Source organism: Perca fluviatilis, chromosome 6 (genome assembly GCF_010015445.1).
Source record: "Perca fluviatilis chromosome 6, GENO_Pfluv_1.0, whole genome shotgun sequence".
NCBI lineage: Eukaryota > Metazoa > Chordata > Actinopteri > Perciformes > Percidae > Perca > Perca fluviatilis.
In genome coordinates, this window is record NC_053117.1 from 43,620,775 (window position 1) to 43,646,063 (window position 25,289).

A 25,289-nucleotide genomic window follows, 5' to 3' on the forward strand; every position below is an offset into this window, starting at 1 on the left:
TACTAGGTCCGGTTCAAACAGGGCGTTGAAACGGTTGGAGAGACTGAGGGCAGGAGGCGATGGAGCCCTACTCGGGGCTCTCTTTTGGCCGAGAACCACCTCAGTCCAGGGTGGCTTGATGACCGGTGTTGAGCAAGATGACAGGTGTTGGCTGGCGGTTGGGTCCCATAGCGCTGTATCTATGAGTCACGTCCAAGCAGGCGGTTAACAAAGCATCTTTGGTCTTTAAGTCCTTGGAGAGTCGGCGAACATCTTCCTTGAGGTCAGCAATTTCTTTGTTTGCGTTCTTTAAAAATGAGGAAATTTTGTGTGGGAGTGGTGACTCGCCAGGTGTGGAGGCAGCCATGGGGCTAGCGTTGGTTTAGCCGGTTGGTCTAGTCTTAATAATTTAGTGTGAAGCTAAATGCTTACTACATGTACAAATGTATCTTTGGTTTTTAAAAAACGCTATATTAATGTAATAGAAACTAGGCTATAGAGCCGATGGATAGGAGAGTGAAGGCAGCTGCCAGCTCCCTGTTTCCCGCCAGCTGCTGTCGCTTGTGGATGACGTCAACGTTTGTTGTGATGCGTTCAACAAATGTGAGCAGTAGGCTAGTTGGAACCATTCACCTCCAGGATCTGTGCTATGCTAAGCTAATGCTGGAGCCATCAGACAGCGTTACAGCACGCACGGAGATGAAAAGCGTATGTATGGACTTTGGGGGTTACAGTGAATAAGCTAAAGTCCCAATAAGTCGGCATGTTCCTTTAACTAACCGTTATTAAGGGTTGAACAAATTGTCTAATAAACATTTATTAACAATGCTCATGTTAACTAAGGTATTAATTGATGCATTATTTACCATTAGTTGAAGCCTTAACTAACTGTTAATCACAGTTAACTAAGGTCTCTATTTTACCATTACTTAATGCAGTAATAAGCCCTGACTAACTGTTAATCACAGTTAACTAAGGTGTCTATTTTATCATTAGTCAATGCAGTAACAAGCCTTGACTAACCGTTAATAACAGTTAACTAAGGTGTATATTTTAACATTAGGTAATGTACTAAAAAGCCTAAAGTGGAAATAAAAGCTACACCCTTAGTTGATGTTGATGAAGGTTTTTCCTAATATTACTTGGTGGTTGATAAAGATGTTTGCTAGCATGTATGTCTTAAGGTTCACGGCCAAGCCATGTCATTATGAGAAAACTTTTTTTATTGTTTATTTACGGGTTATGGTTGTCCACATAACTTTGTTCAGTATATTTGTCCATCCTCCAACATATGACTTACTTTTGGTAGAGGGTGAGATCAGGGAAAAGACTCCACAGTCTCCATGCAGAGGTTTGCTTCTTCCTTTGTCTTCATATAGACATTAACTTAAAGCCCAACCTATATAAATTGTTGCGCATGCTATATAAGCATTATTTAACCTTAAATGGTCACTTAATTAATGTGTAACAATTCTGAATAAGTCTTAATAAGCCATCACTAAACATTTATTAATGCTCTTTGGTAGACTTATTGTGAAGTTGAGAACATATACACCTTAACTAACACTTAATTAATGTGTAACAATACTGAATAAGCCTTACCTAACCATCAATAAACAGTTATTAATGCTCTTTGGTAGACTTATTGTAAAATACAGAACATATGCACCTTAAATAACACTTAATTAATGTGTAAAAATACTGAATAGGCCTTAATAAACCATCAATAAACCATTATTAATGCTGTTTGGTAGACTTATTGTAAAGCGGAGAACATATGCACCTTTACTAATACTTAATTAATGTAACAATACTGAATAAGCTTACCTAACCACAATAAACAGTTATTAATGCTCTTTGGTAGACTTATTGTAAAGTACAGAACATATGCACCTTAAATAACACTTAATTAATGTGTAAAAATACTGAATAAGCCTTAATAAACCATCAATAAACCATTATTAATGCTGTTTGGTAGACTTATTGTAAAGCGGAGAACATATGCACCTTTACTAATACTTAATTAATGTGTAACAATACTGAATAAGCCTTACCTAACCATCAATAAGCAGTTATTAATGCTCTTTGGTAGACTTATTGTAAAGTAGAGAACATATGCACCTTAACTAACACTTAATTAATGAGCTTTATGAAAAAATCTGACGGAGTTGACAGAAACTGAGGACACAACTTTAATAGGCAGATTTTATGGAAAATATTGTTTGACGTTCACTTCATGCATTGTTTTTTATATTTATACTCCTTAGTTTTTATTTGATATATATATATTTGCACAATTGTAAAGCTTTATTAAAGTTTTTTGGGATGGTTAATATTGTGACCTCTTGCTGAGGACAAGTGCAATAACATGGACCTTCTAACCACAGACCATACATTCAAACAAATTTTCCCCAAAAAGATAAAAAAGTTTATTCTAAAAATCACATAGGTATATATAATTCCTTTAGATTTAACTTTGTAAGTATGTCAATCATGATGAATTTCTTAATTTTTGCTATAAATTAGACTTTTCTATGTGGGACATGTTTTGTCCTGACTCTCAAGAATCAGTGATAGGCACTTTATAATTAGATTTTATTGGATCTTTTTTGTGTCGGTCTGTAGTGGTTATTGATAATGGGCCCAAAATGAATTAATCATGTGTTTGAAAGCTGTCTTTTTTATTTATTTTTTTATTTGTGGGTGTTTGGTTTTGTTTTGTTAAACATGTTAAAAATAAATAAAGACTTCAATTATAAAAAAAAACAGCTCAACACATACTTTATGTTTAAACATATAGCTAAGTAATCAAAGGTAGAAATAAACAGCTAAAAGTGGCCTACTGACTTAGCTAACAGTTGAAATGATTAGCTAAAAGTAATGGATGACTGTTGAAACATTAATCAAACTTCAATTAAAAAGCAGCTAGTAGAATTTCTGACCAAACCAACCTAAATGTTTACAGTTCAATTGCATGAAAATGTAAGAATATTCACTTTTATATGATAAATAGTGTGACCACATTGGGAATTGATAGGGGAGGGTATGTTAGTTACTATGACAGGGCGGGGTTATGTGAGTTTATATGACAGGGCGGGGTATGTGAGTTAATATGACAGGGCTGGGTATGTGAGTTAATATGACAAGGCTGGGTATGTGAGTTAATATGACAGGGCTGGGTATGTGAGTTAATATGACAGGGCTGGGTATGTGAGTTAATATGACAGGGCGGGGTATGTGAGTTAATATGATAGGGCTGGGTATGTGAGTTAATATAACAGGGCGGGGTATGTGAGTTAATATGATAGGGCTAGGTATGTGAGTTAATATGACAGGGCGGGGTATCTGAGTTAATATGATAGGGCTGGGTATGTGAGTTAATATGATAGGGCTTGGTATGTGAGTTAATATGATAGGGCGGGGTATGTGAGTTAATATGATAGGGCTGGGTATGTGAGTTAATATGACAGGGCTGGGTATGTGAGTTAATATGACAGGGTGGGGTATGTGAGTTAATATGACAGGGCTGGGTATGTGAGTTAATATGATAGGGCTGGGTATATGAGTTAATATGACAGGGCTGGGTATGTGAGTTAATATGATAGGGCTGGGTATGTGAGTTAATATGACAGGGCTGGGTATGTGAGTTAATATGATAGGGCTGGGTATGTGAGTTAATATGACAGGGCGGGGTATGTGAGTTAATATGATAAGGCTGGGTATGTGAGTTAATATGACAGGGCTGGGTATGTGAGTTAATATGATAGAGCTTGGTATGTGAGTTAATATGACAGGGCGGGGTATGTGAGGTAATATGATAGGGCTGGGTATGTGAGTTAATATGATAGGCCGGTATGTGAGTTAATATGACAGGGCGGGGTATGTGAGTTAATATGACAGGGCGGGGTATGTGAGTTAATATGATAGGGCTGGGTATGTGAGTTAATATGACAGGGCTGGGTATGTGAGTTAATATGACAGGGCTGGGTATGTGAGTTAATATGATAGGGCTGGGTATGTGAGTTAATATGACAGGCGGGGTATCTGAGTTAATATAACAGGGCTGGGTATGTGAGTTAATATGACAGGGCTGGGTATGTGAGTTAATATGATAGGGCTTGGTATGTGAGTTAATATGACAGGGCGGGGTATATGAGTTAATATAACAGGGCTGGGTATGTGAGTTAATATGACAGGGCGGGGTATGTGAGTTAATATGACAGGGCTGGGTATGTGAGTTAATATGATAGGGCTTGGTATGTGAGTTAATATGATAGGGCTGGGTATGTGAGTTAATATGATAGGGCTGGGTATGTGAGTTAATATAACAGGGCTGGGTATGTGAGTTAATATGACAGGGCGGGGTATGTGAGTTAATATGATAGGGCTGGGTATGTGAGTTAATATGACAGGGCTGGGTATGTGAGTTAATATGATAGGGCTTGGTATGTGAGTTAATATGACAGTGTGTATAGAGTTAATATAACAGGGCTGGGTATGTGAGTTAATATGACAGGGCGGGTATGTGAGTTAATATGACAGGGTAGGGTGTGGAGTTAATATGACAGGGCGTGGTATGTGAGTTAATATGATAGGGGGTATGGGGTATATGACAGGGCTGGGTATGTGAGTTAATATGATAGAGCTTGGTATGTGAGTTAATATGACAGGGCGGGGTATGTGAGGTAATATGATAGGGCTGGGTATGTGAGTTTATATCACAGGGCGGGGTATCTGAGTTAATATGACAGGGCGGGGTATGTGAGTTAATATCACAGGGCGGGGTATCTGAGTTAATATGATAGGGCGGGGTATGTGAGTTAATATGACAGGGCAGGGTATCTGAGTTAATATGATAGGGCTGGGTATATGAGTTAATATGACAGGGCTAGGTATGTGAGTTAATATGATAGGGCTATGGGGGAACTTCAGACCAGAAATTTTGGAGAGCAGTGATCTACAGTATTTCATATTATTGACCGACCGGTATATTACAGACATGCCTTAATAGTTATGTTAATCACAATACCATTGTTTGAATAACACATCTCCGTGTGTGACTAACATCCTTCACAAGCAATGTAACGTTACCCCAACATGGATAAAGTCTATGCATCCAACCAGGGGCGTAGCACCAGATCCTGGGCCCTATGCATAGGCAGTCCTGATGGGCCCCCATGTTTGTCAACCCCTCCCCCCCCCCACCAAAAAAAAGTAAATCAATCAGATCTTATTATCTTTCTCTATGAAGGATACATTTGATATTAACCTATTATCCTAATTGTAACTTAATATAATAGAACACACTAAGATGTTAGTGTTACTTAACACCTTTCAGTCAAAATGGCTAAACATGGTTTGCTTTAATTTTGATATAAGCTCACCTTGATGATGAGGGGTCTGTTGCTACTCCACTCCCAGGTGTGACAGTTTCTGAAACTGTGTAATGTTGACATGATATGTATCTACCAATGAGCTACCATGCTACCTATGACACTGATTAGCCTATTATTGCTAATTATAGACATTATAGCCTTTTCATTTTAAATTAAACATGTTTCAAATTAGGCTATTATAATGGTGTGTTGTATGCAAACAGCATTGTTAGTGTAGTTTATTTATTTAGTCTTTACCTGAGATTACATGTATAACCAAATTATCATTTGAAAGTGTATGTTCTGCTCTTTCAATGGGTTGTCTCAGTCCGTTTTTAGCACTAACCGTCGCGGAGATATTCAAGCAGTTTCGCACCATGGATTTCGTTTTCTTGTTTTTGCTCACCTTTCTTTGAAAATAAGTCAGTTACCAATTGTTTCCCCTAATTTTCTTTTCTCTCATCCTCCTGTCTTTCCTTTCTTTTTTGGTAGCATGATTTGGCTTTCTTTGAGAAAGACATTTCTACAGCAGAAGTTTGCGCTCCACCAGACGCTCAACTGAAGTAACGTAAACAAAATGCATGCAGATGGACTAAACCATTTGGCGTATTAGCAAGGGGTGGGTGAGACCTCAGTCTTTTTTGTATAAAATGTCAGTCAATCAACAAAGTTATTCAGCCAATACACTAACTTTACATTTCCTCTGACATGCATTATGAAATTTAATTAGGAAATGAAAATATCCAGGTAAAATAAAATATGTTCCAGACTTTTCAAGGGCACTCTCTCCCCTTGGGCCCTGGTAGTCAGTATCAGTTTTACCCCCAGTCCAACTTCCCTGCATCCAACATGTCATCCAAACACACCTAAAATGTCACAATGCAGCCACTTGTAAGAAGTTTGTAATACTGGTTACATAGTTATCGTGTTTTATTAACCTTAATTCTGTTTGCCAAGGATATATTTTATTGGCTTGCAAAATAGCTATCCGTTGCTAATGCTAACGTTAGCTAATTTATGTCAAAAAGCAGTAGCTAACTAACGTTACTGCCAAGATATGGTTTCATTTTAAGACAGTGTAAATGTCAAAGACACACCATGAGCTGATGTGTCCAAGGTTATTTAAAATAATACCAGCAATGTTTCCACCGACAGTAATGGACCAGAACCATGTCAATACTTAATTCAACACTTTATTTAAATACTGGGTAAAAGAGAAGACAAAAACAGTTCTCTGAATTTAAAAGGTAATAACAAAAAGGGGTCCAAGCTTCCGCCACAATTTCCAAGTCCATGCGTCATAGTCTGTTCCATAAGCAGGTCATGAGAGGAGCAGCCGATACCGTCGGGGGTAGCCTGGGCTTCTCTTCCCCTACGCCACTCCGCGTTGTGATACCCACACTGGAGGCACTGAGGGGGATAAGGACAGCTCTTAGTCAAGCATAACACAAAAGGACAGTTCTTTTCCACATGCCCGGAGCGGATAGCTAGAGGACTTTCCTTTACTTATCTGTACACAGGCGTTGAATCCATCATTCAGGGGGCTGAATCCCTCCTGCTGCTTCACCCTCTGTCAATGTGTCCCGATCTGCACCCCCACTCATTCACCGCACTTTCCAGTCTGTTTCTGCTCCGTGTTACTGCCTCCTCATCCGTGTTCCTTCCACTTGTGGCCATGTTACTGTCCTGTCTTTCGGTCCCTATCGCTCCATGGTGGGGGTGGCACGGGACTATCCCTCGCTGTCTGACTGTCTTCCCCTTCTTCCTGGTTTCCGTTCCGCTGTCGACCACACGTCTCACTGCATAGCATCCTCCTGCATGCCTCTCGACCGTCCTCTCGTCCAGCCTCACCTCCAGTCCTATCCTCGATCCTATCCGCCACCAGTCACATGCCACCTGAGGCCCACATTTTAACACTCCTGCCCTTGCTGCTCTTCCTCCCTCCTTCACTGCTCTCCGTGTTCCTTCTTCCCCAGTTCATAATTAGTTTTCCGCACCTGTCTTTACTCAGCCGATCAGTCCAGGTCGTGCTGCATTAAAGCGCCCATATTATGCTCATTTTCAGGTTCATAACTGTATTTTAAGGTTGTACCAGAATAGGTTTACATGGTTTAATTTTCAAAAAACGCCATATTTTTGTTGTACTGCACAGCTCTCTCTCACTGCTGTAGATCCTCTTTTCACCTGGTTTCTGTTTTAGCTACAGAGTGAGACCTCTTTTCATCTTCTTCTTCTGTACTATCTTTGATTGCACTCGCACATGCTCAGTAGCTCAGATGTAGAGCATGTCAGCTAGCTAACTCTAGAGACAGTAAAAGAAAGGCTGTTTCTCTAACTTTGGTCAGTTACAAGGCAGGATCAGCTGGGAGACTTCTAAATGAGGGCGCACATGGAAGTAGTTCTTTTGTAGATTATGGTGAACTTGTGTGTGTTGTAGCAGTGCTTTGCTATTGAGAACGACGTAGCATGCTAGCGTTAGCATTAGCGTTAGCATGCTAACGAGCTAACGGTTGTGGTTAGCCAGCTCATTTCGGACTGTGACGTCACAGTCCGAGGCCGATTTTGAACAGCTCACTAGGAGACTGAAGGCAGGACACATTCAGAAACTGTATCTCACTCAAAACAGCATGGATGGATTTTTTTCAAAGTTTGTATGTGTGTGGAAGCACCAGAGACACAAAAGAACACCCCAAATCCCAGAAAAAGTGATTTTTTCATAATATGGGCACTTTAAAGTCAAAGGTAGGGGGCGTGGTCTCGCCATAGTAAACAGTTAATTAATAATTAGCAGAGTTGCACATGCAGTAGATTATAAAAACACATGGGCACAGCATACAGGATTAAAATAAACATGCAAACGCTAAAACCCTTAAAAACACACATGCAATTAGTTAATAAAAGAACACACCAACACGGCAATTCACATGCAACAATAAAATCTGTGGCACACAGGGGTATTACTATATATATAGATTATTCACCTTTGACATAAACACATGACAACACTTGACAAGTCTTACAACACCTCTCTGATCTCCAGTGAAATCATATCTTGGCAGTAGTTAGTAACGTTTCTGCTTTTTGAGATAAATTAGCGTTAGCAATGGATAGCTCCTTCGCAAGCTAGCTAATATAGCAACAGAATTCAGGTTAATAAAATACAGTAATGTAACCAAAGTATTAAAAACTACTTACGTGTGGCTATAGTGTGACAGGCCTACTGCTGTTCAGTCTTGCATTGCGAGACCTAACTTAGCTACAGTGCTGCGAGTAGGGCTGGGCGATAAAACGATAACAATATGTCTCGCAATAGAAACGTAATCAATATCAATAGAAAATGCATTCGATAAAACGTTCAATAACTTGTTTTTCTTCGTCGGAAGAAACCAGAGGTTGTGAAGCAAGTTTGGTTGCATGAACAAAGGCACTCAATGTCTGGTAACCTAGCAAAGTAGGGAGTGACACTTTAACAGCCAATCATGTAACAGTATCAAGTTTGGTTGCGCCACATCTATGGAGGAAATATTTATTCATAATTCAAATTGAAAGTCCAAAGAGAAATTGAAAGTCCAAAGAGAAAACAAAGCGAGATCAAATTAAAAATATTATTATTTTTTTTAATTTTCCATTTGGCTTTGGCTTTTGAATTTAATATTTGGCTTTTGAATTTCAATTTAACATTGGCTTTTAATTTTCATTTAATATTTGGCTTTTGAATTTCAATTTAACATTGGATTTTCATTTGGATTTAATATTTGGCTTTTAATTTTCCATTTAACATTGCCTTTTCGTTTGGACTTGACACATGTCAATGTAAATGAGGATGCGTGGCCCAAAGGCTGGTGGGAGGGTCTGAAACTAAAGGGGTGCAGAGGCACCTTATGAACAGCAGGGGGAGCTGACTGCTGAGGAGCACTGTTAAGCGTCTGTCTGCAGATTCACCACCTTGGCCAGGCTTGGCCTCTTGTTTCACATGATAGAAAATGATGATGTAGGCTAAACACAAACGACATTTCATGCAACAACAGTGAAGTTTTAATGTAGTTACTATAATTGGGCCCGTGTTAGTGAGGACTAGATTAGGACTGGATTTAAAGCTGATTCTGGTTTCCAACTTCACCCCAGGTGTGTCTGTTTAAAACACGTCTAGACAACTTCTCTCTTTTGATGTTATATTTAATTAAGCAACAGTAGAAACATGAGTGTGGGTAGCTCTGCTACGTGTGTTTGTGTGTGGTCAGATCTCGAGGACGCACACACGCACACACAATCTCAACTGGGTAGTCAGTCAGTCTGAAAAAGTAGCCTACACGGGCTGTACAAAAGGCCGTCAATCAGGAGTGATTGTTGTGAGTAGGCTACATGTTGGAGAATAGCGCGGACACACACCTCACACCGCGCGCACCACCTGGAGAAAAAAAGTGAGAGAAAGAAAAAGGAGAGGTCGCAGTTCGGACGATGACTATCGGGTTGAGATTGTGTGCGTGTGTGTCCTCGAGATCTGACCACACACAAACACACGTAGCAGAGCTACCCACACCCATGTTTCTACTGTTGCTTAATTAAATAAAACATCAAAAGAGAGAAGTTGTCTGAGTCCGTGTTTTAAACAGACACACCTGGGGTGAAGTTGGAAACCAGAATCAGCTTTAAATCCAGTTTTAATCTAGTCCTCACTAACACGGGCCCAATTATAGTAACTACATGAAAACTTCACTGTTGTTGCATGAAATGTTGTTTGTGTTTAGCCTACATTATCATTTTCTATCATGTGAAATAAGAGGCCATCAAGCCTGAAGCTGCAGACAGATGCTCCCCAGCAGTCAGCTCCCCCTGCTGCTCATAAGGTGCCTCTGCACCCCTTTCATTTCAGACCCTCCCACCAGCCTTTGGGCCACGCCTCCTCATTTACTTTGACATGTGTCAAGTCCAAACGAAAAGGCAATGTTAAATGGAAATTCAAGAGCCAAATATTAAATCCAAATGAAAATCCAATGTTAAATTGAAATTCAAAAGCCAAATATTAAATGAAAATGAAAAGCCAATGTTAAATTGAAATTCAAAAGCCAAATATTAAATGAAAATTAAAAGCCAATGTTAAATTGAAATTCAAAAGCCAAATATTAAATTCAAAAGCCAAAGCCAAATGGAAAATAAAAATAAATAAATAATATTTTTAATTTGATCTTGCTTTGTTTTCTCTTTGGACTTTCAATTTCTCTTTGGACTTTCAATTTGAATTATGAATAAATATTTCCTCCATACACATCGCCGTCTTGTGTTCTTCAATAACAGAACCGGCGGCGTGGAGTGATAAGTGGAAAGTGAGTGCCGCAGCGAGCGAGGAAATTGTTGATAAAACAGGTTTCAGGTTGTGCACTATTTTATGACACTTTATTACGCATTTCTTACTTATTCTTTTATTTTGCACCTTAATGTTAAGACATAATTGTTTATATAATAATAAGTGTTCATTGTGATTTTAGACTTATGTTTACATTTTAATTATTTGAGTGTTTTCCAGGGTTGTGTTGACATTTCTGCTTTTATAACTGAGGGGATTATAATCAGAGGAAAGTTAAAACAACGACATTATAGTGCACCCAAATATTAAGACATTTCTGTGATATAAGTCAATAACACCAACACTCACATTCTTCTTCTTCATCCTCCTCATCCTCTTCTTCATCGTCCTCACCCTCTCCTTCATCCTCACCCTATTCATCCTCCTCCTCACCCTATGGAATTTCCCTCTCTGTGTCAGAGCCCTCCCTTTCATCACGTGCCCTCTGTCCAACCTCCACTGACTCCTCTGGCTCTCCCTCTTCCTGCTCCTCAACACCTTGGTTTGTTGCTCTCACTGCTGTTTTGTTGTTTACTGGGGCAAAACATGACACATAGGGCCCTATCTTGCACTCAGCACAATTGTCTTCGTACACTGACACATGTATCATTCTTATCTTATCTATATATGCACCCGACGCACAGCTGACTTTTCCCTCCACAGACGCACGTCGGTAAATTAGGGAATGAATTTGCGCTCCCGTGGGCGGTTCAGCAAAAAGAGGAGGCGTGTTCAGGCGCAAATCTTCCCTGGTACAATTTGCAGTTTCAGAAAACAATTCTGCCACAGACCAGGAAAAACCTGGTCTAAAGTCAGTGGTACTAGTCTAAAGTCAGTGGTACTAGTCTAAAGTCAGTAGCGCGTTATTCAGATGCTATTTTAGGGGCGCATACTTGACCATAATGTAGCGTGTGCACAACGAGCATAAAATTTTGCTTCTCTTATCTACACGGACGCAGCAGTTCCCATTTTTATCATACATAATTACAAGAAAAAATATTACTGAAAATGCGCTTCAGGTGTTTGGATAGGTCAGGAGCACTTTACAGTACAGTCCTCAAAAAGTCCCAGCATGCTTTGTGGCTTGTTGTGTTTTACACAACATTTCCATGAATCATGGATGTGTTGATGACATAAATGAGGAAATATTAGAGGACTTAAGGAGACGTGATGTTGAACTACGGTGGGATTGGACACTTGAGGGTCCGGGAGTGGCAATGCGTGATGTGCTCCTGATGGAGCGGGTGGACGGAGATGGATTTGAGGGAGGAGGAAGGGGCACAACAGGAGCAGGTTGGAATTGAGGCGATTCGCCCGAGAGGCCGCAGCAACATCGCCACCCGATAAAGACGGGCATTTATTACTTTACTGCATCCCGGACAGCTCCCGCTGGCGTGCGGCAGGTAAATCCGCCGTCATAATAGCAATCCGCCATGGAACAAGCACGCCTGCTCTTAAAAGGGAATGTGAGATGACGCTCTGATTGGTTATTTTCATGTTACGCCCAAACCACACCTAGCTACTTCAGACCAACCCATTTTAGATTTGCCAAGATCCGCCCACAGAGCTACTTGCGTTTCAGATCGTTAAAATAGGGCCCTATGTCCCTTCCTTGTTTCATGATAACTATTAGAAGAAGAAATAAAACATAGGGGCATGCATTATATTTCGTTGCCTAACCATCCCTCCCTACTTAACACGGGCAGATTGAGAATGAGGACATACGTCATGGTAGCTTGCTGTCACATCACGATTTGGGAGGTGTCTGAGCCAGTCCACCATTTTGGCGTACCTACACTATCGGTTGCCAGGGGCAACAATGTAAGAGCGCTGCATTTCAAAACACTGGACGAAACTGATGTGGAACTGTGAACAGTGCTGTTAAATGTTTTTGTTGAAATGGAGAAGGTGAATCAGCGTCAGTCTGCTTGCAGGAGGAGAATATTCTGTCGGCAACTTTGCCCGCAACGTGCCAAGGTAGGTAACCTTACAGTAGCTACATTAGCTTGTAGTTTACTGCATGCACGTAACATTAGCTCATTGTCCACTAGCTTCTAGCTTTCAAACAAATGCAGTGCAAAATATGATCAGCACCTACAAGGTAAACGCTACCAGCTAATGGAGGTTGCCACAGACAGTATGATATGCAGTAAACTGCAAGTGAGAAAGGTTAAATAGTACTGTAAACGCACAAGCTACAAGGCTACATCCAACATATGAAGTCATAACACCATTGATAAACACCCACTACAAGTTGTCAGTTAAGACCACGATGAATAAACTACACCACTACAGTTACATGAAGTACCTTCATCTTACAGTATGCTTATATATACACTTGTGATACAATTCTAATCTTACCAGGACAGGTTGGATAACTACTAGACTAACCTAATCTTACCAGGACAGGTTGGATAACTACTAGACTAACCTAATCTTACCAGAACAGGTTAGATAACTACTATACTAACCTAATCTTACTAGGACAGGTTGGATAACTACTAGACTAACCTAGTCTTACCAGAACAGGTTGGATAACTACTAGACTAACCTAATTTTACCAGAACAGGTTGGATAACTACTAGACTAACCTAATCTTACCAGGACAGGTTGAATAACTACTAAATAAACCTAAAGCTTTGTCCTTCTGTCTGCAGTCTTGAAGCAACCCCATCATCGGCAGCTGAGTCTGATCATCGCTTCATGTTGAATATACTTGTGTACAGTATATAGTAATGTTTGAAAAAATGTTATAATAAAGCTACACATATCGTTAATGTCTTTTTAAAGCTTATATACCTAACAAGTTATTAAAACAGGTAGCATCTGAATATTATAATAATAATAATAAATTGAATTTATATAGCGCTTTTCATAGACTCAAAGTCGCTTTACAAAATTACAAAAATAAAACAAACAAAACAAAACAAGATATAATTATTCAGTTAGAAGTTTCCTGTGTGTTATATATACACCCAAAAACTTAATGACAAACCAGTTAATTTCTTTTTTGAATGGCAATCTCTAATATAACAAATAATCTATTCATCATCTCTCTTTGGCCTCTGTCTCCCTGCTCTCTTGTATATGCATTTCCATCTTCAGTGAGTGCCTCCGTTTGTTCCTTAGTCCCTAATATGTTTATCGTTATAACGGAATGTTATACTTTTTACATTTAAAAAAGTTTTAGCTTTCATTTGACGTTGCTAGTGAAGTTAACAGGAGCCGCTTTACCCATCCTGCAGCTACAACTGAAACACACACATTCCTAGATCTCTGCTAACGTTACGCATATACAGTAATGGCTTATAAAAAGAGATGAAAATGCCACCGGACATTAAACCTTAGAAACACAAATCTCACAAAAGACAGCAACCCAGCTAACAGCCTAATGTTAAATGATTAGCATGGGTGTATTCACTTATGCTTAGCACTGTAGTTAGCTAGCTAGCAGGCTAGGCAACAACGTTAGGTGCACTTCATGGCTTTAAGAGCCGACAACACAAACACATTTAAAGAGATTTTAAGAGAACTTACCCAAATGAAAATGCAGACTGGGAGATGCGGTCAAAAGTAATGTCCTTTCTTCTAATTGCAGCCACTCAAGAAATCCGACGTCTCATTGTCACATCGGACAAATACTCTCCTTCGTGCTTTTTCCATGGATATGAAAAAACTCAAAAACCTCAAATAGCGCTGGAAGTGGCAGTCATCAACTACACCCTGGGCCCTTCACACACACAAACACCCACACCCACACCCACACACACACACACACACACACACACACACACACAAAACAACACAACACACAAAAAAAAAAAAAAAAACACACAACACAGCCTCCCCCTCCGTGCACAAAACATTTTTGATTAATGTTTAATATAATAAAATTCTGTGTAGCAAATTATTAGGGGTCCAAGCCCGAGGGGGCGAGGGAACCGCGTGTTGCAAGGCAACACGGTTCACGTCTCCAGCGGAGCGTGGAACCCTATTGTTTTTTTCTACTGATTATTATTCTTCTCCGCCTAAAACTCCGACTGCAGCCTAAACCGTACATGATGGGGGGTTGCCATTTTCAGGACTGGTCCACAACCCCACAAGGACCTCAGGCGCAAAAATTGACCCATTTCCACCACTAGGTGGCGCTATAGCAGAAAAAACGCGTTTGGCCCGATAACTCCCACACCGTACTTCCGACAGTCAAAAACCATACATCTACGTGTTCGCTGGATCCAACTGAATCACGTGATATAGGCCACGCCCATTTCCGCCTAGACTTTTATGCGTGAAAAATCGCGATTTATCAAAAACCTACTTTTTCGAACTCCTCCTAGACCGTGTGACCGATCTGCACGAAACTTGGTACGTACCATCTCCAGACTGACCTATCTAAAGGTTATGGAAATAATTGTTATACGATAAAAATTGCGCATGTAACGCACAAACAAATTTGTGTAGCTAACTGTGAAAACACCAACTTTGCCATAGCTCGGCCAAAATGAAAGCGATCAAAGCCAAACTTTAGATTCTTCTTTGCCATGACCCTCTGGACGTCCCTCATGCGTTTTACGAAAATTGGTCACTAGGGGGCGCTACAAGTACAAAAAGTTTATATCTCATGAACGGCTCATCCAATTTATACAAAATTTGATGAGTACCATCTCGGGCCAATCCTGAGGCCAACCCTAGAATGGGGTACCGAAGGGTCAAAGTGGGCGTGGCCTATGGGACACTTGTCTAAATTTACCACTTACATTAACTAAAGCTTTAAATTTACAGGGTAGATGGTCAATAGGCCCTGGACCACACCTACCAAAAATTACACATTTGGACCACTAGGTGGCGCTATAATGTTTTTTTGTCATTAACTCCCACAATACACATCGCACATTAGAAATTCTTACATCCACGTGTTCCTTGAATCAAGCTGAATTACAGAATATAGGCCACGCCCATTTCCGCTCAAAGTTTTTTCGCAATATCGCACAATGTGCAAAACCATCTTTTTCGAACTCGTCCTAGGCCGTGCGACCGATCTGCACGAAACCTGGCAGTTAGCATCTCCAGATGGACCTGACAAAAAGTTATGGAAAGAATTTTGCTACGTTAAAGTATGCCAATTTGACAACCAAACAAATTTTCCTAGCTAGCTACCACACACGTATCATATCATATCTTGGTTACATTTAATGGTATCAGCAAACAACTTGAGATCCTTGTTCAACATTCCACTACGATGCTGTGTACCAAATGTGGCGAAGATCGGCTTTTAGGGGGCGCTATAAGCAACGTTTATTTGTTTCGCCCACTAACTCAATGCATTTAAATGGGAAATTTGCAATTGCAATATCTCTGCCACAGTAAAAGCAATCAACACAAAACTTGTGATGATCATTCGGCATGCCGCTTTGAGGCTCTTTACCAAATCTGGCGAAGATCGGCCATTAGGGGGCGCTATAGTCAACATATACCAGTTTGGGCCTTTTAATCCCTTCTGAGGTCGAGCATGTTGTATGCAACGCCAAACGGTACTTCTTAATAATAACTTTATAACTTCATAATTTTAAATAGTCGAAGCGTAGGGTCTTTTGGAGCTAACAGTTGCCCCTTTCTGCTGGTGTTTTCTTTGTCTTCCTAGCCCTTACAGAAGGTTTTGTGTCCAGCCTTGAAGTCCAGAGTTTTTCGGGTCTTTGTGAAATTAATCCATACTGTTACATCCAAGATTGATACACTATGTGTAAGAAATGTTAATAGTTTGTCCATTATGAGTTATAATGTTCAATATGTTTATTTTTCCATAATGTGATTGGTTATGTCGGTGGCATTGATTCTTAATTTCCTACGAAGCTAATCACGGTTACGGTTATTCATTTCCAATCCTATCTGAATTTGTGAGAAGTGGCGCTTTCCTGAATTGAAAGCCTACTTTACGGCTTTATTATCAAATTAATAGGCGCATGTGTTCGTGGCGGCCGCTGTCCATTTTCTAAGGTTTTGAAATGCAAACAACATTTGACTACTTATTTTCTTTTTTAAACGACGTGCGCCTGTGAGCACCCACGGAGGAAAACCTCAATCGGCGCCTATGACACCATTTCCAACAACCTGACCACCTCCCCTGCTCCTTCAACCACCACACCTGCCTCCCCCCCCTCCACCCTCTCAGTCACTCTCTCATTTCTCTCTGCTGTCCCCTGTGGTCATGGGTGTTAAGAGGTTTGTTTTTAGTAGAGAATTGTTAAAAATAGTCTGTATATGTATGGAGATGAACTGTTAACCACTACATTTGCCATGGCAGAGTACAGCAGACCTTGTGCATCAAACCTCTCGATATTCACCAACATTTGCCCCCCCTACTTAATGCTTCAGGTCCCGCATTGGCGCAGCTGCCCGGGTCATTGGGGGCGACTGGCGCGGCTCCCCAGGGCGTCGGGGACGACTGGCATCGGAGGCGAATGGCATCGGAGGCTTGGGCCCCGTCATAACTGCTTGCAGTTCTAGTTAACAAAGTAATTATTTTGAACTATCCCTTCCTACTTTCTTTCACACAAAATTATTCATTTAACAGTTTTTATTTATTTTTTATTTTTACTTTTTATAGTGAAATACATTGTGTCTTTTAATTTAAGTGTTTTTTTGTGTATTTTCATTCATGTCTTTGACGGGCTTACCTGAACAGGTGAGATGAAGAAAGGAGGAAGAGCAAGATGATGCAGCACACTCCCTCAGAGCAGATCCAGACTCAACACAGCCAGACCTGATCCTCGACATAGATCTGTATGAGGACTTTTTTCTCTCTGCATAAACAGCAGAGCCACAGTCTAACTCTCTACAGGCAGCAGCTGCTGTCTTCAGGGACCAGTCATAGCCATCCACTGGACTCCATTCTCCTTCATGTTTCACCTCCAGTCTTCCTCTACAGCGACTGGCTCCTCCCACCAACCTGACAGACTCTGAACAGAGACCAGAGAGTCATCAGCATAATGAGTTAATTTAATTAAAAAGATGAAAGTGTAAATGCTGATTCTTTATTGGTCTTTTCTGTCTCTGTGTACCTGTTGAGGTGAGTTCTCCTTCAGCCTGGAGTCCTGAGGAGAAATCAGAAGGTAAACATCAGTAGAAAGAACACACACACACACACACACACACACACATTCATATACAAACACACTAACAAACAAATACACACACGCACGCAAACACACACTGACACATATACACACACACTCACACACACACACACACACACACACACAGCCCCCCCCCTCTGTGCACAAAACATTTTTGATTAATATTTAATATAATAAAGTTCTGTGTAGCAAATTATTAACAAAGTAATTATTTTGAACCATCCCTTTCTACTTTCTTTCACACAAAATTATTTAACAGTTTTTATTTAAAGTGAAATACATTGTGTCTTTTATTTTAAGTGTTTGTTGTGTATTTTCATTCATGTCTTTGATGGGTTTACCTGAACAGGTGAGATTAAGGAAGGAGGACGAGTAATATGATTCTGCACACTCCCTCAGAGCAGATCCAGACTCAACACAGTCAGACCTGCTCCTCCACACAGATCTATATGAGGACTCGTCTCTCTCTACAGAAACAGCAGAGCCACAGTCTAACTCTCTGCAGGCAACACCTGCTGCCTTCAGGGTATACCAAGTACCACCATTCCATTCCATTCCTCCCTCATTTTTCACCCCCAGTGTCATCCCTCCCCCTCCACCACCTCTCTCCACCCCTCCACCAACCTAACGGGCTCTGAACAGAGACCAAAGGGGCAACAGGCAGAGATGGGTTATTTTATTTAAGAAGAAAGTGTGTGTTGTTGATGGTTTGTTTGTTGTTTTTTGGTTTTGTGTTGTTGTTGAGTTGAGTTTTTTTCTGCAGGAGCGCGGAGCAGAAGGGAAACAGGAGGCAAACATCAGAAGCGGAACATGTTGATACCAAAAAAAAAAAAAAAAAAAAAAAAAAAAAAAAAAAAAAAAACACACAAAAAAAAAAAACAAAAAAAAGACACACACACACAAAAAAAAAAAAAAAAAAAAAAAAAAAAAAAAAAACACACACAAACACACACAAACACCCAAAAAAAAACACACACAAACATACACACAAAAAAAAACACACACACACACACACAAAATTACAACCCCCCAACACGAAAACACAAATATCCCACCAACAAATTAACACACACACACAAACGAACGCACGCGAACCCACAAAAGCAGCATGCTCACACAAAACAAACACGCTAGCGCGCATGCACACACCCCAAACGCTCACACACCTACAACCACAAACACACATATACAATATACACACACTAAACACAAAACGCGCACACAACTATCCATTCCATGCAAATGATTCCTCAAAATTCACTACCTGGCCAGTCCACTACCACCCTTCCATTGGTCAGGCAGCCCCCCTTCCTGCACTTTAACCCTGTGGTGGGGTAAACTCCTCACGTGGAACGGACCGGTTCCTACAAGTCCCTGCCCTTCCCCAATCCTCAAAAAAGCTGTTGAATAGTAGCCAACCTTCTTTCTGTGGGGCTATTATTCCTTACCTTTCCTATCAAAAATCCTGGAATGCTCTGTTGCCTCTCAACTAAAACATCACCTTCTTTCCAATCAGCTCTACGAAACCTTTCAGTCTGGATTCCGCTCTCATCACTCTACTGAAACTGCACTACTCAAAGTAACCAATGACCTCCTGCTTGCTTCTGACTCTGGTTCCCTCTCTATTCTCATCCTACTTGACCTCTCTGCCGCTTTCGACACCATTGCCCACTCCATCCTTCTACAACGTCTAAAAAATCTGGGCATCTCTGGTTCAGCGCTCTCCTGGTTCACCTCCTACCTCACCAACAGATCTCAATTCATATCCATCAACAACTGTACGTCCCATACCATACCGGTCAATCACGGAGTCCCTCAAGGTTCAGTGCTAGGTCCTCTTCTGTTTGTCCTGTATATGCTTGGACTTATCATTCAAAATCACGGACTCAAATTCCACAGTTACACAGACGACACACAACTATACCTCAGCACTAGATCCATCACTCCTGCCACAGTATCAACCATCACAAAATGCCTCTCTTCAATACAAACCTGGATGACTGCCAACTTCCTTAAACTCAACTACAACAAATCTGAAATCATCATCATTGGTCCAAAATCACTACTCGCCTCCTCCCAAGATTTCGCTTTCTCCATCGCTGGACATACAGTCAACACCTCACTCCAGATCCGAAATCTTGGTTTCATTTTTGACCCCACATTCACTTTTAAGCCCCATATCCGTCACATCACCAAAACTGCCTTTTTCCACCTACGTAACATTGCTCGTCTTCGCCCCACCCTCTCGACATCTGCTGCTGAAACTCTCATCCATGCATTCATTACATCAAGACTTTACTACTGCAACAGCCTCCTATATGGTCTCCCTTCATCTGTCTTACAAAAACTGCAATACGTTCAAAACTCTGCTGCTCGCCTCCTCACCCACACCGGTTCAAGACAACACATCGTCCTTCAACAGCTTCACTGGCTCCCTGTACAACAGCGCATCCATTACAAAGTTCTTCTCATCACCTACAAAGCTCTCAATAATCTGGCCCCTCCATACCTCACAGACCTCTTACAGCACCATCGCACCTCCAGATGCCTTTGCTCAGCAGACTTAAACCTCCTCAAACCCATCACCAAATCAACCCACCGAACTTTGGGGGACCGAGCCTTTTTTATAATAGCTGCCCCCACCCTCTGGAACTCACTCCCCATCCACATCAGAAACTCGGACTCACTGAACACCTTTAAAAAACTGCTCAAAACTCACTTGTTTCAATTGGCCTATCCATAATTTACTTATCTTGTTTGTTTGTTTGTTTGTTTCTTTCTTTCTTTCTTTCTTTCTTTTGTTTGTAAAGCGTCTTTGAGTTCCATGTAAAGCGCTATATAAAACTTATGTATTATTATTATTATTATTAAACTCACACATACATACACACACACACACACTCACACAAAACACATAGACAAAAACACAGGCGAGCACACACTCACACATACATACACACACATACACGCACACATAAACACACTCACACACACACTATCACATACACACAAACACACACACACACTTAAAAAGTCACACACACACACACACACACACAGACACACACTCACGCACTAACACACATATATAAACACACACACACACTCACACAAACGCACACAGACAAAAACACACACACACAGACACGCACACACTCACACACACACACACACACACACACACACACACACACACACACACACACACACACACACAAACAAACACAAACACTCAGGGCTAAGATTTTATTCTTTATGCTCGTTTCCAGGCGCCTAATTGGTCCGCAAAGACGGACGTAACCGTGCGCGGGCTATTTACAAAAGCCGCAGGGCGCCTTGGGTAAAATCGCAGATTGTCTGCCACATGAGCGAGAAGAGACAAGTTGCGCTTTCAATATCGTGTTCGTGGGAGGGTCGGGGGAAAGTGGGAGTTCCACCCAAAAGGTGGGAGGATAAGCGCAAAGTGCCCCTAATTATATATTCCGTGGTATTTACAAAGACTGTCAGTAAGAGCGCCTCTATTCTGCGGGGAAATTCTCCGGCTCTTTAAACCAGCCGCAAACGAAGTTTCCTCGTAGAGCTTTGTGCCGCTGGTGAAATGGCAACAGTAATTTGAACAAAGACGAAGACATAGGCGAGGCTGAAAATATTTTTAACAGAAGAATCACACTTTGTCAGTGAACACAACATCATTTAGCGTTACAGATCAAGCAGCCATGCAATATTAGAGTTACTGGAAGAAATCAAAGATGAAATTGAATCTCCCACTCAGCGTTCACATCCCATTCACCAGTTGTTAAACTTGCTTCGCACATTACAAATATTCGGCATCAGGATCATTTCAAACAGTCCTAGCATCAGCAGTGGGAATATCGCAGTCTGCACTCAGCTGTATCATAGCACAAGTACCGCTTTGCTACAGCGCAATCTACGGTCTAGTGGGCGGAGAAAGACGCTGATTGGCTGATGGGTGTCAGGGTTGATAAATACTACGCAAAATGTGGAAGCATAGCGTGCGCTATTACCGAACTCGCATAAACGGACGCAGCGCAAACTGCGCTAGTGTTAGTAAATCTAGCCCCCAGTGTTTAGTGTTTAGTGTGTATTCTGTCATAAACATGTTGTCATGTTTTCTTTAACTGGTTGGGAGCAGACGTCCTCTCCTTTAAGAATAAACTGATTTTTATTCATGTTTTCATCTCTATGATCTCTGCAAGCATCCCGGTCTCACTCAAAAGCGTACAAATAACACAGGTTTACACTCGTGCAATGTGTACGCCAAAGTCAAATTCTTCGTGCAGTACATACGTGGAGCGGTCCAATTACAGTAAGGGAGACCGGTGCGTTTTATATGCACGCGGCTCGCGTCGCCACGTTGCGTGTTATCGCAAGACCGTGACGTACTATTGCAAGAACAACGTCACGCCAAAAAAAATAAAAAATTTGGGTTGGGTTTAGGAAAAGAATGCAGAGAAAGGCTTTAGTAACATAAGAAAGTGACAAAAACACGGCACATAACCACAAAAACACGCTAATAGACGGTTGGGTTTAGGGAAGAAATATTGGGGAAGGCATAACAAAAAAAAAAAAAATGGCTGAAAATCACCACACGCAGGACGCAAACCCCAATCTCCCGGGTGAAAGTCCTGTGTTTTACCCATCCGCCACCCAACCAACCTCCTTACGTGGTCCCACGTCTCTTTATACTATACGTGAGCAAGACTGCAAGAGCCGCGTGCATATAAAACGCACCGGTCTCCATTACTGTTAATGGAGCGCTCCACGTATCTACTGCACGCACATTTTGACTTTGGCGTACACATTGCACGTATTTTCAAAGTGAGAAACCCGTGTTATTTGTACGCTTTTGACTGAGACTGAGCTGCTGAAAGACTCTCTTACTATCATAGCTATATCTATGGTTGCTATTGTCTTCATATTGTTTTCAGATGAAGTACTGATAAGTAATGAACTACGCATTTATTACTGACTCTGCAGCTGTCTCCCCCCCAGCTGAACCAACTAAAGACGTGTTTAGACCAGACTGTATCCTTTGACTGCTTCACAATAAAAGCCTCCTGTGTTAGCGTTAGCATTCAGATAACAATCAGCTGTGATAGGGCTGCAGGAGAGAGAACAGGAAACACAGATATCAACCTGATCATCTCCCACCCAGTAACACTGATCACATGCTGCAGTGTTTCCTGTAGAGCTGTCATGAGGACGAGTCACCGCTAAACTTTCTGCACAATTTCCTGCTTATCAATAAAAACCACACGGATGATTACTGATTATCAGCAGGATCACACAGAATCTGTCTGCGCTGAATTTTCCACAAACTTAAACACATTTAAAACATAAAAACAAAACTCCAAATATTAAATCTCCACCCCGAACCGAAAACCACCCTGCTAAATTCTTCAGATTTTCATTCTGGATCATCTCTGATAACTGTTAAACAATCTGCAGATTCTGTTTGGTTCTGATGATCAGTAAAGTTATAATTTCTGATATGTTATCATTAGTTCAGGGTATTGTTAAATAATTAGGGTTAAGGTCGGATGTTACAGAAATAACAACGGAATCAGAAATGTGGTTTGATTTGATGAAAATCTGAAGGATTCTTTTTTTTATATTCACAATTTAACTCACAAAAACTTACATACAATACATACATACAATACATACAAGACATACTCCAAAACACAACCACACCAAACAATAAAGAAAAAAAAAAAAAGATAATAATAATCCTACGTTACCACACTCTGTGGGTTATCCATTATTCAATGTGAATTCATCATTTTATAGTCTTTATATAATTCAGTACTAAGGACCATGTGGATAAGAAATCTTGCAGTCTTGAATGCCGTTTACTTGTAATTTGTTCAATGGGCAACAAGTCTATTATCTGCTCCAGCCATTGATCCAATGTGGGTCCTGACTGGGAAATCCATGTAGTAAGTATACATTTATTGGCAAAATGGGAAAACATTGTAAACTCACATTTTCTTGTATAGAGAAACTTATTTTCCACATCATAATTCAACAAATATAACATAGGGCATAACTCAAAAGTACAGTTACACATATCTTGAATTGTTTATGAATCCTCTCCCAAAAGGAATAAACAGCTTTACAATACCAAAATAAATGCATGAATGTTCCTAATTCAGTTCCACATTTGCTACACATAGGAGAATTTATATGATCGAAGGTATTAAAGTGATGGTTCGGAGTAGTTTCACCCTAGGGTCCTTTGCACCATGACCTCGAGCCAAACACCCCCCCAGAAGCTTTTTTCACCTGGGTCTAACATTGGGCGAGTTAGCGTAGAGTAGCGTTAGCCGCTGAATAGCTTAGCGCGGGGCTAATGGACCCACGTTTGTATCTCTTAAATGACCCCACTAATAATGCCCGAAATGATACCAAAGGTCTACACTAGTATATATAGGTTATGCTCTAATAAAACGATGGATTGGAAAGTTTGTAAGTACACCAGAAGTTTATGTAAATAACACTTGCCTGCTGGCTTCTGCTCTCTGCTGTTGTTGTTGCTGCTGTGAGACGAGTGCTTAGGGACGTCTACAAATTACAACACCGAAAAGAGATACAACAAAAATATTTTTTAATTTAACTTATTTTTTAAAGTAAGTGCTGTAATATAACTAGCAGGAGACAAGTAATAATTGAGGTAAGTTTGGAGACATTACCTTATTTAATCATTAAATTAATAAATATTTTTGTTGTATCTCTTTTCGGTGTAGTAATTTATAGACGGCCCTAAGCACTCGTCTAACTGCAGGTAGCAGCAGCAGGTAGCAGCAGCAGCAGCAACAGAGAGCAGAAGAGAGCAAGCAAGTGTTCATGGTGTACTTACAAACTTTCCAATCCATCGTTTTATGAGAGCATAACCTATATATACTAGTGTAGACCTTTGGTATCATTTCGGGCATTATTAGTGGGGTCATTTAAGAGATACAAACGTGGGTCCATTAGCCCCGCGCTAAGCTACTCAGCGGCTAACGCTACTCTACGCTAACTCGCCCAGTGTTAGACCCAGGTGAAAAAAGCTTCTGGGGGGGTGTTTGGCTCGAGGTCATGGTGCAAAGGACCCTAGGGTGAATTACTCCGAACCATCACTTTAAGCTTCACTGGGGTTATATAGTATTTATACAGGAATTTATAATTAGTTTCCTTAACTTTAATGTTTATAGTTAAAGGTGAGGTCAATTCCGTACAGAGTTAGCCATTCTTTTTCACTAAACTCCTTTTTAAGCTCTAATTCCCAATTTGTTCTCAAAGAAGAAAAAGAGTTCTGGGAACTTTCAGATAAAATTCTGAAAATTCTCAGACAAAAAGTGAGATATCTTACACTTAAGCGAAGTAGCAGAAATAATGAATTGTTCCAGCTCAGTGGGATAGAATCTAAGTTGTCCCTTTTTATATAAATATACA

At 40.6% G+C, this 25,289-nt stretch overlaps 1 protein-coding gene across 1 annotated transcript in view; it reads right to left on the bottom strand.

Annotated features, from left to right (window-relative positions):
* Nucleotides 1-25,289, bottom strand: part of LOC120560219 — a 61,492-nt gene that overhangs the window by 30,731 nt on the left and 5,472 nt on the right. Inside the window, exons 2-3 of the mRNA XM_039802492.1 lie at nt 17,757-17,789; nt 17,373-17,654 (exon numbers count right to left, since the gene is read on the bottom strand). Of these exons, the coding sequence (XP_039658426.1) occupies nt 17,373-17,654; nt 17,757-17,789 (315 nt within the window). The remainder of the gene's footprint in view (nt 1-17,372; nt 17,655-17,756; nt 17,790-25,289) is intronic.